This window comes from Balaenoptera borealis (genome assembly GCF_965194805.1).
Source record: "Balaenoptera borealis genome assembly, chromosome: X".
NCBI lineage: Eukaryota > Metazoa > Chordata > Mammalia > Artiodactyla > Balaenopteridae > Balaenoptera > Balaenoptera borealis.
Window position 1 is genome coordinate 64,464,319 of NC_138881.1, and position 15,704 is coordinate 64,480,022.

Here is a 15,704-nt window from a genome sequence, read left to right on the forward strand (position 1 = left end):
AAGTTGGTGCCTTTGATGTCTCAGTCTGAGATCAATGTCTCAGCTCTCCTCTATAGAGCCCTAAACCTGGCTTCGAGGCCAGGGATCCTCTCATTGTTCCGTAAATATCCAGATATGTCATTTACAAAGTGTAAAACTTCGTTTCCCACAAGGCTTTTATCCTTCCGTGCTGTAAAGAGGACAAATCCTATAGGTTTTTTACAGGTCTCGCGAGATTCATCAAATCTCTTTAAAGAGCTCAGCAGGAAGCCATTTTGTTTCTCAGGGCTCTTTGCAAGGGTACTAGAGGTGAAATTGCAAGAAGTCAGCAACTGCAGTTGCCGCCGTTCTGTCTTCAGCTTCACGATGTTTCCCTTGGCCAAAAACGCACTAAGTCGTCTCGGAGGTGAGCAAAAATTGTGAGCAGATCTTTTCTAACTGCCTTTATCCATTTGTCCTCGTGGTCTTTTGTGCCCCTTCCTTCCATGTGCATCTCGACATTATTATTCTAAATGCTCGGTCTCCCACCTCACCCCAAGTAATTGGGAAAATGTCCTTAGCATTAGCCTAATCGCTCAGCGTTTCTGTTTGGGTTCCCAGCTCTCTTTCTGTTTCTGGAGTCATAACCCAGCTCTGCTTTTTTTTTATATTATTCGGTAGCCTACAATTTCAAGGGAGACACTTGGTGAACACTTCCTGTTCCTTAAGTAATTCCGTAAATTTTAGCTTTGGGGATACGTTTACCCGCAAATGGAAGAGCCTCTTCTCCAATTCTTGGTTTCATTGCAGGGAGACAACCTAAATGGTAGCACTGCAGCTTTTATGTTATTTGTGGATTATTAACTAAATAATTGTGGTCATTTTTTTCTTACCTAAAAGTTAAGCGGGTACGGGGAAATTTTGAGACCAGCATTATGTACTGAGAATGCACTAGATTGGAGAGATAAAAGTCATTTCCGTACTTGATTTGCACTGAAGGTGACCTTGAGTAACGTGAGCAGTTTTACAATGAAAGTGACCTTAAACAACTACCATTTAGCTTCTTTAGCCATCTTTTTATTTTCTGTTTATGGAGTCATTAGAAGTATTACTAGATTGTGTTCTAAACACTCAAGCACCTTTGACAATAACCAAAAAATAGTTGCCTGATTGGTTTTTCATATTCCAAAAGCCACGTCTATTATCTCTTTCACTTTGCGCAAATGATTTAACCTCTCTCAACTTCATTTTCCTCCTTTGTAAAATAGGGGCTTAGTAAATAATACCTACCTCGTAGAGTTGTTGAGGATTATATGAGATTACCAATAGGTGGTAACTGAACCATTTCTTGTCACAGAGAAGAGGTCTAAAGAAATCCACTTGGGTGACCTGAGTGTTGAGGTCATGAGGTGTTCCAGAATTGCTTGCTTGGTAATCTTATTTTCTTTGCTTTTTGAGCAGGTAGGGCCTTGTACCTCAGGAAAGGGGTTTGGGGGTTGTTATTTTCAATGTGGAATTCACATGCTCACTTTTTAACTGCTCTAGAGCAGATTATATTGGGAAATGTTTGTAAATTTGCTCATCCCAAGTGTGACTAAAGGTGAAAAAAAACTAAGGCACTTAAGCGAAGAAACCATTAAATGGTCAAATAACTATGCTGAAATAACCTATTGTATCACATAACCCATTATATTCATAAGTGCTAGTGAATGGGCAACACTGCTGTTTCTTTAATACGTTTTTCATTACATACCTTTTGAGGCTCTAAAACAATAAGGACCTGCTACTTAGATTGGAGAGGAAGAAAAAAGCAGCTGGAAATATGCATTTTCCAGTCTTGGCTCTTTCCCAAGCCCCCCAAGTACCTCCAGAGGCAGTTTGAAAATTCTTTCTACTAAAATAGCAGTAATAGCAAAGTTTTCATGTTGTCATTCTGCTCAGCAACTTTTACCTCTACCAAAAAAGTGGCCCTCCATGAACCTTTCTAGTTTTACCTCCTGTTACTAATTTATATACCTTGTCCTTCAAACGTAATTTGTTTTCTAGTACACTGGGTTTTTGTCTCTGCTTTTTTCAGATTCGCCTTTCCCGTGCCTACATAACCAAATCCTACCTGCGATTCAAAGTGCTTAGCTAACATTCTGCTTCCTTGTATTATAATGGTTTGTGTCTTTGTATCTAATAGCCTCCCCTAGAGTGGAAGTTACCCAAGAACAGGGTCTGTGTCTTACACATTTCCATATACCCCATTTCTTTTAGCATGGTGCTATATTCATTAGTCACTTTTTAAAAAAATCAAGATTACTCTAGTTTTTGGAGGTTTTGGGGTAATTTTAAGGTCATAAACATTTAGCGTGCTTTAATCATTTTGAGTTTATTTACCCCTTTATGTTGTAAGTTGTTGAGCACTGCTGAGTAAACTTTAGTGAAAATCAAAGTCATAAATACTCAAATTAATGAAGTAGGAGCTAAGTTCAGAGGTTATACAAATACCAATTTGTCGTGGATGTTACTGACATCACTTTTTCTTGGTTTTTCCCCTCAACATTTTATTGTGAAAAGTTCCAGACATCGAAAAGTTGGAAGAATTGTATAATGAATACCCACATACCCACCACATAGATTCTACAACTAACATTTTGCTGTATTTGTTATATCACATATTTATCCATCTGTCAATTTTATTTGTGAAGCATTTCAAAGTATGCTACTTTGCTTTTAGCTGCAATATGTTTTAACATTTTATTATACTGCATAATACTGTAGAGTTAACTTCCTTGGCTTTTTTGAGTGGCAATATCAATTACACATGTTCTCTTTTCCTGATAATTGATAGATATGCTCCTGTATTCTTTTTTTTCCCCCCTTAAAGTTCGAAGCATTCCGCAAACAATGTCAAGGCAGAGCCACCAGAAGCGGACACCTGATTTCCATGACAAATATGGTAATGCTGTATTAGCTAGTGGAGCCACTTTCTGTGTTGCTGTATGGGCATATGTAAGTACTGTTGATTGATAACCTCTGTTTTAGATGTTTTTTATTCCCATTTATCTCATGTATTCAAAATGTTTTCACACAGTATACATTTCTAGTTAGGAGGGGCTTTAGAGATTTTCTAACGTAATTACCCACCTAGTGCAGGAATTTCTTCCTCAACGTTGAGCATTCATCCATCATCTGTTCTTAACATTTCCAATAACAAGTTGCTTAGTGGATCAAAAGGCAGTCTTTTCCATATTGTGTAGCTGGTTGAAAAGATCTTATGTTGAGTTAAAATCTGCCTCCTTCATATTTTACCCATCATTTCATTGCAATACAGAAATTCTGATCACATTTCCATGTATCAGCTGTTAGATATTAGAAGATTCCTATCATGTCTGCTGGATCTTCTCTTTCATATTAAACATTCTTAGTTCTGTTGATCATTTTTTTGTTATATGATTTCCAGGGTTTTCACCATCTTGGTCACCTTTCTTTGCTTAATCAACCTTTCTTCTATATCCTACCCTCAGAACTGAGGACAGCATTTCTGATGGATGACATATAAAGTGACCTGCTTTTAATATTTTAGTTTTTTACATCTTCATTTTCCAATCTACTTACCAGTCACTGTACTTGCTGGTTAAAAGTAGGAGTCTTGAAGTTATAATAAATATATAAGCTGATTTTAAAAGATATGAAACAACCCTTGCCTTAATAATCAAAGACTTTATTAATAGGCCTTTTTCATTCTTGTTTTGACCTTCCTGAAATCAGATATATTATTAAAATAAGTGTGTGTACTTAATTGGAAGAGTAAACAGATGTTGAACAAATGTGTGATCGGGGGCACTTTTGGAAGTGAAGTGCTACTTGATGAAGGGATATTACAAAAGTCCTCTTTGGCAGTATTTAGGTAGTCATGGTTGAGTGCAACAATGTTTTTGAGGATGTAGTATAGAAATGTGATATACAAGTTTGAATTAATTAAATGAAATTTAAAATTTAGTTGCTGAGTCATACTAGCTACATCTTAGTTGCTCAATAGCTGTATGTAACTAGTGGCTAACTGTATTAGACAGTGCAGATATAGAACATTTCCTTCATCTATGGAAGTTCTACTGAACAGCACTGCTCTAGAGAATTAGGATAGCAATTAGGTTTGGCCTACCTGGAGGGCACTGTATCCCAGGTGACTTTCTGTGTGTTTTTAACCTATAGTGCAGAATACCTTTGCCACTTTAGGAAATACTCTCCAAGGGAGAGTGGGCTCTGGTTTAAACATATAACTGACAGCATTTTAATTCTTACAGACAGCAACACAAATTGGAATAGAATGGAACCTGTCCCCTGTTGGCAGAGTCACCCCAAAGGAATGGAGAGAACAGTGATCATCCCAGCTGGTTTAATACTGAATTGTTTCAAAATCAACTCATAATTGATGCCAAGTAAAAGCATTAAAATATGGCGTGATTGAAGAAATAAAGTACATTTGAAAACCTCATTGTAGGTTTGTTTGTTTCTTTTGTAAATGAAACCAAGCTTGATCACTTTTTATTTATTTAACCTTTGTGTTAATATTAAAGTCAAAACACTGTACAACTTCTTGAAAAGCTTTTCTCTATTAGGTAGTGTGAAAGGAAAGTTTGGCTGTCACCTAGGAGTCAACTTTATGATAGGCTGAAATTACAGTTTCTGAATAACTGATCACAGAGTTATTTTAGGTCATCTTTGAGTTTAAAATTTGGTGTCCATATCTTGGTTATACCTACTACTTTCAGCCTCTCATATATGTTTGTATTTGGAATTTGCATTAAGTCCTTTGTACTCCTGCCAAGAGAACTTAGGGTGTCACCAGACCCATAGGAAGAGTGGTCCTATCAAATGAACTCCTAGGATGTCTGAAGACTAGCTAGCTCCTTGGCTCCCTTGGTACATTTATCTTAGAGCTCTATATTTTTCAGCATATTTATTTGAGATGTTTATGAGGTTATTAAAGAAAGGATATGTTTTACTTATCTAACTACTAGTGACCTCTGCTGTTGGCTTTCTGTAACTCTACCAGTTTTTGGATTAGTGGATTATCCTGAATTCAGTATGACATTGGATTTTATGTGTAAGATATTAACTGAAGAAAACACAGTATCTACACCATGTGCTTCTTTATTTCCTCGGCCAAAGGCTCTGAAGTAAGCCTCAAGTAGTGGCTTGTTAATAGTGCTCAAGCAGAAAATGAAATTTCAGTTGAGTAACCTATCTATATTGGCTAAATTAGAGATTTCTAAAATTCACTTACTTGATACTGTAGGTTATCAGGTAAGTGGCTTTTAGGAATCTCCAAATTTTCCTGATGTAGATAAGGATTTATACTTAACCAACCATTTGAAGAATGTTTACTCAATAGGTGAAATACTAGAAGAATTGCTCTTACGGCAGTATGTCCTGTTTTCTCATTAATGTACCAAAGCCAGTAATTTCATGACTTTTTAAAGTAGGAATAAGGATTTGAATGTCATTGCAACACAAGTAGGTTGCAAGATTAGTAACTACATAGTAGTGACACTATTTGGTAAAATTTGAACACTTTATATCATATTTAGAATGTTAAAAGAGGACTAAAGTATTCAAATGCACGTAACCCTCCAACATGATTAAGCAAAATAAACAAGTCTTTAAGGAAGTTTCAACCTTCTGTTTTTGTTCCTGAGTTGGCACTGAGAATTTCTAATGACTGTAGGTAATTTTCAGTATGATTTATACCACTTCTGTCAGATAAGTAATAATTGTCAGCTATTCTGATAGGCAAAATAAATACTATGACTTTTTTTAAAAATAAATTTATTTTTGGGCTGTTTTGGGTCTTTGTTGCTGCACGTGGGCTTTCTCTAGTTGCGGCGAGCGGGAGCTACTCTTCGTTGCAGTGTGCGGGCTTATTGCGGTGGCTACTCTTGTTGCGGAGCACAGGCTCTAGGCATGAGGGCTTCAGTAGTTGTGGCACATGGGCTCAATAGTTGTGGCTCGCAGGCTCTAGAGCAGAGGCTCAGTAGCTGTGGCGCACAGGCTTAGTTGCTCCGCGGCATGTGGGATCTTCCCGGACCAGGGCTTGAACCCGTGTCCCCTGCGTTGGCAGGCGGATTTGTAACCACTGCTCCGCCAGGGAAGTCCTAGTATGACATTTTAAAATGTCTCTTTGTCAGCATACGTGTTGCCTTGTGTGATAAAATCTGGTGGTGGTAGTCGGCATCTTTGAAAATACTTACAAAACTTAGTTTTATGATTAATCTTGTCCTGATGAGTAGTTATAAAGCTACCACAGCCACTACCAGAAATGAAGCTGTGGTTTAAGTTGAAGTTATTTTGTGTCATCACAATATTCTGACCTTGCAGTTTGCTTAGTGTACTCAAAGTTTTCATCCTGTGTGAAGGTTGTCAAATTAGTTTCCCTGTAAAAATCTGTATGTTTGAAGAATTTAGATAAGTGACTTAATTTAGAAGCATTGCCAATCCTTCAAATGTTATTTATTGGGGGAGTTATGAAGTATTTTTTAAAAAGGGTGAATGTCGTAAGTGCCATTCTTATTTGACTCAAACTATTTTAGTGCATGTGTTCTGTTCTTTTAAATTCATTAAACTTACTTAGAACTAGGTATCATGGTAGTTGTAGAGGCACAGATGTTGTGTTCTCACCCTCCTGACTATTAACTTTATTGGTGATATTAATAAGCATTTGGGGGGTACCTACTATCTGCTCAATGCCAGGAAACCTGATGTACTTCTTGAAGATATTCCCTTCTATTTGAAAGCTCAGTTTAATATAGTAGTAATTTAAAAAGTGTTGGTATGCTCATGCATTGATACGGGAGATTAGGGATGATTCATTTAGAGATACGAAGTGGTTTTTTTAATTATCCAGGTTCTGTTTTTTTAAAAATATTTATTTATTTATTTGGTTGCACCGGGTCTTAGTTGTGGCAGGCGGGCTAGTTAGTTGTGGCTCACAGGCTCCTTAGTTGTGGCCGGTGGGCTCCTTAGTTGCAGCACACGGGCTCCTTAGTTGTGGCATGCGAACTCTTAGTTGCAGCATGCATGTGGGATCTAGTTCCCTGACCAGGGATTGAACCCAGGCCTCCTCCATTGGGAGCTCAGTCTTATCCACTCCACCACCAGGGAGGTCCCTGAAGTGTTTTCTTTTTTTTTTTTTTTACGTATTTATTGGAGTATAATTGCTTTACATTGTTGTGTTAGTTTCTGCTGTACAGCAAAGTGAATCAGCTATATGTATACATATATCCCCATATCTCCTCCCTCTTGGATCTCCCTCCCACCCTCCCTATCCCACCGAGCTGATCTCCTGTGTGATGCGGCTGCTTCCCCCTAGCTAGCTATTTTACATTTGGTAGTGTATGTATGTTAATGCCACCCTCTCACCCTGAAGTGTTTTAAAGTGAGGGAAAGGCCCAGTGACTAAGAATTTAGAGGATCTTGCTGCTCATAATGATAAACTTTACCTAAAAACTAGAGAGCCTAGTAGATTTGATACTCTTCTGATAAAACTTTATTTCTGGTTTCTGCCTTTCAGTGAATTTCTTTGAAAGCTTAACACAGTGTTAATGTTGAAGTTAGAAACCAACTTGCTAATAATTGGAAGCCCACTTAAACCCATCTTAATTTCATGTGATGTGAGTTAAGATTTTAAATTTGGGGCTGAATTTATATCTTAATAGTTAAGGCTATGCACATTGATTGACAACTACAGTTGAATGTCCAGGAAGGTAAGGAGTCCTGAAGTGAATTTTTTTTTAAATTTATTTTTGGCTCTGTTGGGTCTGCGTCTCTGTGCGAGGGCTTTCTCCAGTTGCGGCAAGCGGGGGCCACTCTTAATCGCGGTGCGCGGGCCTCTCACTATCGCGGCCTCTCTTGTTGCGGAGCACCGGCTCCAGACGCGCAGGCTCAGTAATTGTGGCTCATGGGCCCAGTTGCTCCACGGCATGTGGGATCCTCCCAGCCCAGGGCTCGAACCCGTGTCCCCTGCATTAGCAGGCAGACTCTCAACCACTGCGCCACCAGGGAAGCCCCCGAAGTGAATTTTTATGTGGATGGGTGTAAAGGGGCAAAGAATAATTCTTTCTGAAATACTTAATTGTAGGCCTAAAATTTAAATCTATGGGCAATTTTAAGTGTTGCCTGTCAAGGCTTATTAGGGATTTCAAACAGGTAGGATGAAAATTATTAAACATATAAATACACATACTGTGTGCCACTTTTCTAAGCCTTTTACAGTTTTACAATATTTGCACTTTGCTTACTGAGTTCTGCAATGGTATTTGACTTGATACTCTTTATGGTAACTGGGTTGAAATGGTTCCAGTTGAAAATATAAATAATCCTATGATTATTTTCCCCCTACATCTTACGACAGATATTTAATGAAAGGAAGTATGAAAAGACCACATCTTACTTCAAAATTAGTGAGATGGAGCCCCTCCCTCTTACTGTTAATGTTTACAGTTTTAAAAATTCTAGGATTTTGTTGCTTTTTAAAATGACAAATTGGAACAGGAATAAAAAATACATTTTTTTCTGAAATGCTTTCTGTACTGCTTATTTATTGCATTGTATTGCTACATTTTAGGCATCTCAATTCTGTCTAAACTCAGGGTGATAGATACTTTAATATTCTTTGCATCCTTGGAATCCTGTAAGTTTTTAAGATCATGGGCAAATGAATAAATAAATGGGGAAGTATTTGAGAGCTTTAAATGGCGATGTGAAGGTAGTGTGAGGTGAGATCCCTGCCCCAACTCAAATACACTCATACATAAAGATTATGAATTTAAAAGCATGAATTAAAAAAAAATTGAGATCATTATTTTGGGGGGGATAGCTTTCCATTTATTTGTATCTTCAATTTCTTTCATCAGTGTCTTGTAGTTTTCAGTGTACACGGTATTTCACCTCCTTAGTTAAGTTTATTCCTAAGTGTTTTATTTTTAAAAAATTTATTTTTATTTTTGAATTTTTGAATTTTATTTTATTTTTTCATATAGCAGGTTCTTACTAGTTATCTATTTTATACATATTAGTGTAAATATGTCAATCCCAATCTCCCAATTCATCCCACCACCACCCCCCCACCACTTTCCCCCCTTGGTGTCCATACGTTTGTTCTCTACATCTGTGTCTCTATTTCTGCCCTGCAAACCAGTTCATCTGTACAATTTTTCTAGGTCTAAGTGTTTTATTTTTTTCATGTGATGCATTTATTTTTTTCATGCTATTGTAAATGGGATTTTTAATTAATTTCCTTTTCAGACAGTTCATTGTTAATATGTAGAAATGCAACTGGTTTTTATATGTTGATTTTTTATCCTGCAACTGTACTGAATTAGGGTGCCAAAAATACACAATGGGGAATGGATAGTCTCTTTAACAAATGATGTTGGAAAACTAGGTAGCCACATACAAAAGAATGAAATTGGGCCTTTATCTTACAGCACACACAAAAATCAACTCAAAATGGATTAAAGACTTAAATGTAAGACTCGAAACTATAAAACTCCTAGAAGAAAACATAGGGGAAAAACTTAATGACATTGGTCTTGACAATGATTTCATGGATATGACACCAAAAGCATACGTAACAAAAGCAAAAATAAACAAGTGGGACTACATCAAACTAAAAGGTTTCCACACACCAAAGGAAACAACAGAGTGAAAAGGCAATCTAAGGAATAGGAGAAAATATTTGCAAACTATATATCTTATAAGGGGTTATGCTCCCCAAAATATAAAGAATTCCCACAACTCCACAGTAAAAGTAATAACTCAATTTAAAAATGGGCTAAGGGGGCTTCCCTGGTGGCACAGTGGTTAGGAATCCACCTGCCAATGTAGGGGACACGGGTTCGAGCCCTCGTCCGGGGAGATCCCACATGCAGCGGAGCAACTAAGCCCATGTGCCACAACTACTGAGCCCGCGCGCCTAGAGCCTGTGCTCCGCAACAAGAGAAGCCACCGCAGTGAGAAGCCTGCGCACCTCAACAAAGAGTAGCCCCCGCTCACTGCAACTAGGGAAAGCCCGCGCACAGCAACAAAGACCCAATGCAGCCAAAAATAAATAAATAAAAAAAAATGGGCTAAGGACTTGATTAGACATTTCTTAAAGATATACAAATGGCAAACATATATGAAAAGATAATCACTAATCATCAGGTAAAAGCAAATCAAAACCACAATATCACCTCAAACATGTTAGAATGGTTATGAACAACAACAACAAAAAAGCAAGTGTTGGCAAAGATGTGGAGAAATTGGTACTCTTGTACACTGTTGGTGCAGCTGCTAAGGAAAACAGTATGGAAGTTCTTCAAAAAATTAAAAATAGAACTACCATATGATTCAGCAATCCCACTTCTGGGTACTTATCCAAAAGAACTGAAGAGACATTAGCACTCCCATGATCACTGCAGCACTATTCATAACAGCCGGGGTGTGGAAAGCACCTAAATGTCCATCAACAGACAAATGGCTAACGAATGCGTATATACATACAGTGCAATGTTATTCAGCCTAAAAAAGAAGGAAATCCTGCAGTATGTGGCAACATAGATGAACTTTTAGAACATTATGCTAACTGAAATAAGCTAGTCATAGAATGACATATACTTCATGGTTCCACTTAGATGAGGTATCTAAAATAGTCAAACTCATAGAAGCAGAGAATAGAATGGTGGTTGCCAGGGGGGCAGAGGGTAGGGGGAAATGGGGAGTTGCTAACCAATGGGTATAAGGTTTCAGTTATGCAAGATGAATAAGTTCTAGACATCTGCTGTACAATCTGCCAGGGAATAAAGTAGCTTTTCCTTGAATGCTAACAATCATGTAAGTTCACTAGTTTCCTCAAAAGGAAATGGTGTGCTCTGCTTCCGTTTCTGGTTTTGCTCCAGTGTTTGGGTTTTCTCCGTGGCCGCCTAAGACGAACCAATTCTTCGGGAAAGCAAAACCCAAGGCTCCGCCGCCCAGCTTGACTGACTGCATTGGTACGGTGGACAGCAGGGCAGAATCCACTGACAAGATTTGTCGGCTGGATGCTGAGCTGGGACAGACCCCTCAGTGTCCCCCGCATCTGTTTTGCAGAAAAGCTTTAGCCTCCTGGGCCTTCCAAGTTTACCTAAGTGTGGTATTCTCACTCAGAACCTAATGTCACTCCTCCAAGCCTCAGCCACCGATTTGTTTTTAAACTTTTGATGCACATCTGTTCACCTTTCTGTTGGAGAAACACGGAAGTGAAGCAAAGCGAATTCCATTTTGCGCGAATGAGCGCGGTTTCCCACGACCTCACCGGAGAGCGCGCAGAGATCATTTTTCAATTGAGGGATGAGGGTAAATTCATCTGGAGTCAGGCTACACAGTCTAACAGGAGCACGTTAATGTCATGCTGTGAGAGGCTGAACTATCCAGAAGAAGATTTATAAGTAGGTCTAAGGTACTTCTTGGCTTCAGGTTAGGAAACTGCAGATTTTGGTGGGGGTTTTTTTGTTTTGTCTTTGGTGAGCGGGAAAGAGGGCTCTCTGCAGTGCCAAAAAGGAAGACTTTCGCTGGCGGCTGTGTATCAGGCCAGGCGCAGAAGGGAGCGGGAGAAGCTTGACTCTAGTCTGGGCGTTTCCCCTTTCACGTGACGCGTCCTCCACCGCCTCGCCGGCTGCTTCCGGCCGGGGCATCACCCGGAAGTGGGGGGGGGAAGGTGGGGTAAAAGCGGCGGCCGGGCAGCTCGGGGAAGAAGCGGAGGGAGGAGTTGGCGACACCGCGGCCGTCGCGGTCGCCGCCGCCGTCGCCGCCATCGCCGCCGCGGCTACTGTGACTTCTCCTGGTGTGTGAGATCGGAGCCTACGCGCCTGGATTTGTCGCCGCCACCGGCTGCGTAGCTCCGGAGGTTTAACCATAGGACAGAAAAAACAGGTAAGTCCTATGTCGGCTTCCCGTCGTCCCCTTCTACAGGAGGGGTGTTCTGTACTGTCAGTCTGTACTACCGAGTGTGGCGAGAAGGTGATTTTAATCTGGGGGAGTTTCCAAACTCTCACCGCTTCACAACCAAGGTATTCACTACACTCTTGTTTTACCTCCTCTAACAAGGGATAGAGGAGGGAAGATTGGGTCCTGACCCCTGTCGCTTTCTTGTCCCCTCCTGAGGAAGTGTCCTGACCATCCATAGCCCATGTTACCTAATTAATTGAAGGTACAAGAAGGTCTGTGCCCGGTTTTGGAAGTCACATGGACTGATCACCATTATTAATGAAATAATGTAAAGAAATTAGATATTTTGCTTCTTGTCTCGCTCTGGGAGCATGAAGTAAACTGAGAGAGCACTCTTGTTTCCATTTCATTTTGTTTATTCTGACCCCTTCCCAGTAAAGTTACTCTCCATCCTTGTTGCACCCTGTGGCATCTTTGTCTTTGACACTTTTTGTTGTAGACGTTGAAGTTATTTCTCCTAAGCACCGGCAACTCTTTCATCGTTTCGCAGGTTAATATTATTCAGCATCTGGTTTTTGTTTTAATTACATCCTCTTCATCTACAGTGGTATGACTTTGTATTGAGACTTAAGATGTGCAGAACATTGAATTAGGTGATATTGAGTTGTGGGGGGCGGTAAGGTGTATACACAAGAAATAAGATGAAGTCCCTAGCCTCAAGAGAGTTTGCATTCAAGTTGAGTTCAGTTATGAAGACAATGGATTCTAGCAGCCCCACTTACTGAATAACTACATTGCTTATCTCATCCTTTTTAAAGGATATTTTGAACTGAGATTTTATTTTTTAATCTTTCAAACTTTCTTGTTTCTACAGTCATGACATGAGAGGGTTTTTTCCTTTTTGTACTGAAGGGTCTCACAATGTAGTTCCGGAAAGACAGATACACCCTTTTAATCTCAGTAATGTATATTAGAAACAGAAAGTGTTATGAGAGTGTAGGGAAGGGAGCTTTTGAGCTGGGCCTTGAAAAATGGATAGGATTTAGCTTTGCAGGAATGGAGGTGGGGGACGACAGCCCAGGTACATGAAATAATGTGAGCAAAGGCTTGGGGGGCTGGAAAGATGCGTCCAGCAATACATTGTACATCAACATCTTTAACACAGCCACATCTTCCAAAATGTCACTGTTTAAAAGGAAAAAATATAGAATTCAAAACTGGTAAGCTTACAACCATATCCGACTACCCTCCAGCCAATAAAAAAGCTTATATATAGGAAGAAAACCCATGAAGTGACAAAAGCAGTGTTAATGTGTGAGATTTAATTCTGATGTAAACTCAAATGTAAAAGAGAAAAAGTAAAGCTTGCTATATTTTAATTCTGATTGAGTGTCGTGTCTTAAATATAATTTGGAATCTTTTTAAAAAAATTGCTGGGAATGAATAACAACACTGTCTGAAGTCAGAAGGCGTTCCAGTTTTTCCCCAAGGAATTTCTGTATTTCCTTGTCTCCTCCAAAATGATTTCTCTACTGGCCTTCTTAACCTGATAGAAACTATTTTTTTATAATCATAGTCTTAGAAAGATCTTGATTCTTGACCTTTAGGTAGCGTTAGATTAAACACTAATTCCTCCAAAGGATAGGTTAACAGCCCTGGTCTCTAATGCAGAAGGTTGTTTTTCTTTGAAAAATGCATGCAGAAGTGGTAAAATTTGTTTGAAAATGAGAGTGAGAGAGCAAGCAAAAATAACCCTAACTAACATACCACAACCTTTACTTCTTGGAGGGATCTAAGGCAACACATTCCTTTTTATAAATTCCTCGTTATAACTGCTTTTATCTACATATTTAAAAATGCTTGGCAAACTTTAATCAAGACTTTTGACATCCCAATGAGTGAAAATAATTTTCTTTCGCCAGTTGGGAAAGTAAATTGTGAGGAGAGGTTTGTCTGACATGATACAGGCACTGACATAAATGAGAATAATATTTGGGAGTTTTGTCTCAAAATTCCTTCTACTTATCTTTGTTAAAGGGAAGTTCAGCTTTTAAAGGTTTTACAGTTTTGTTTTTAAACAGAAATCTTTCTTAGGACATAAATCACAGTGAGGGTGGGGGGTGGGAGAGGCAGGCGACAGTTGGCCTATTTCAGTTCAGTCTATTGTCCCAGCAACCATGTGTTTCATTTATAAATCACAGTATTCAGGTTGATTTCACGTGATATAACTTGCTTACTTACTTGCTGAGATAGTATAGCAGAAATAGTGTCACAATACTTTTAGAATGTGTTCCATTACAGTGAAAGGGTAGGATGTTTCTGGTTTCATAAATATGTTTCTAGTTTCTCCAGCACTATTAGAAAATTATTTCCTGGGACTTCCCTGGTGGTGCAGTGATTAAGAATCTGCCTGCCAATGCAGGGGACACAGGTTCGAGCCCTGGTCCGGGAAGATCCCACATGCCAAGGAGCAACTAAACCCGTGAGCCACAACTACTGAGCCTGTGCTCTAGAGCCCGTGAGCCACAACTACTGAGCCCACGTGCCACAACTACTGAAGCCTGTGCGCCTAAGCCTGTGTTCCGCAACAAGAGAAGCCACCGCAATGAGAAGCCGGCGCACCACAATGAAGAGTAGCCCCTGCTCGCTGCAACTAGAGAAAGCCGGCATGCAGCAACGAAAACCGAATGCAGCCAAAAATAAATTAAAAACAAAAAAGGAAAAAAGAAAATTGATTTCCTCATCTTTGTGGGCTCATATTTGTGTGGGATATTGGTAGATTACATCAATTTTCACAGATACTTCTATCCTTGAAGGAAATGAGGATAAAATGAGCCAATTAGAGTACGAAGTGCGGCAAACCGAGTCATGGCAGGACAGGCATTTAGAAAGTTTCTTCCCCTCTTTGACCGAGTATTAGTTGAAAGAAGTGCACCCGAAGTTGTAACCAAAGGAGGCATTATGCTTCCAGAAAAATCGCAAGGAAAAGTATTGCAAGCAGTGGTAGTAGCTGTTGGATCAGGCTCTAAAGGAAAGGGTGGAGAGATTCAACCAGTTAGTGTGAAAGTTGGAGATAAAGTTCTTCTCCCAGAATATGGAGGCACCAAAGTAGTTCTAGATGACAAGGATTATTTCTTATTTAGAGATGGTGACATTCTTGGAAAATATGTCGACTAAAATAAGTCACTATTGAAATGGCATCACGTGAAGCTGCCCGTTCCCCCAATGGCATCACGTGAAGCTGCCACTGAAGTTCTGAAATCTTTCATCCTGTAAATAATTTCCGTGTTTCTTTTATAATAAAGTAATGATAAAAAAAAATGAGCCAATTAGCTGTGCTTTGGCCTGTGTTTTCCATCTATATTTATAATTATATAGCTATGGCTGAAGGATTAATTTTTTTTTACCTATTTTTACTTTATAATTCTCTAGTGTAGAAGTCCACTTTTCCAGACCTATAATCAGGAGAACATTTTAACAATTTACTAATTGGAATAAATGGGTTATTCCACATCTTAGGGAAATTGTTTTAGGCTGACCATTTACCTTAGTTGATTTTGTTTGTAAAAAAGTTCAAGTGTTTTGTTTTATGCTCTAGTAATTGTTCCTGATCTGCTTGTGCATTTGATGTCACAACCAAAGCAGATAGGGAACGAATAATACTGGAATTACTTCCTTCCCCTACTCCCACCTGAGTTTGCAGAACACTGTATATTTCTTGTAATTTTGGAGAAATGGTTTCTGATCTCTTGAACATTCACCTGAAGCGTGCTACCCGCCACTCAGGAGAGGAG

At 39.2% G+C, this 15,704-nt stretch overlaps 2 protein-coding genes and 1 pseudogene across 4 annotated transcripts in view; all 3 read left to right on the forward strand.

Annotated features, from left to right (window-relative positions):
• Positions 1 to 4,441, forward strand: COX7B (cytochrome c oxidase subunit 7B). Its single transcript, XM_082377579.1, has 3 exons — positions 1 to 385; positions 2,831 to 2,955; positions 4,251 to 4,441. The coding sequence occupies exons 1-3, from the start codon at positions 16 to 18 to the stop codon at positions 4,326 to 4,328; spliced, it is 573 nt and encodes a 190-aa protein (XP_082233705.1). The 5' UTR covers positions 1 to 15; the 3' UTR covers positions 4,329 to 4,441.
• Positions 4,442 to 11,646: 7,205 nt separating this feature from the next.
• The window catches only part of ATP7A (ATPase copper transporting alpha), a 165,365-nt gene continuing 161,307 nt past the window's right edge, over positions 11,647 to 15,704 (forward strand). Inside the window, exon 1 of one of the 2 annotated variants that reach the window (XM_082377008.1) lies at positions 11,647 to 11,895. The gene's annotated coding sequence lies outside the window, so the exon portion shown is untranslated. The remainder of the gene's footprint in view (positions 11,896 to 15,704) is intronic. The other variant, XM_082377007.1, reaches the window with a different exon arrangement.
• Positions 14,749 to 15,237, forward strand: LOC309620769 (10 kDa heat shock protein, mitochondrial pseudogene; annotated as a pseudogene). Its single transcript has one exon. The product of its transcript is annotated as a 10 kDa heat shock protein, mitochondrial pseudogene (transcript).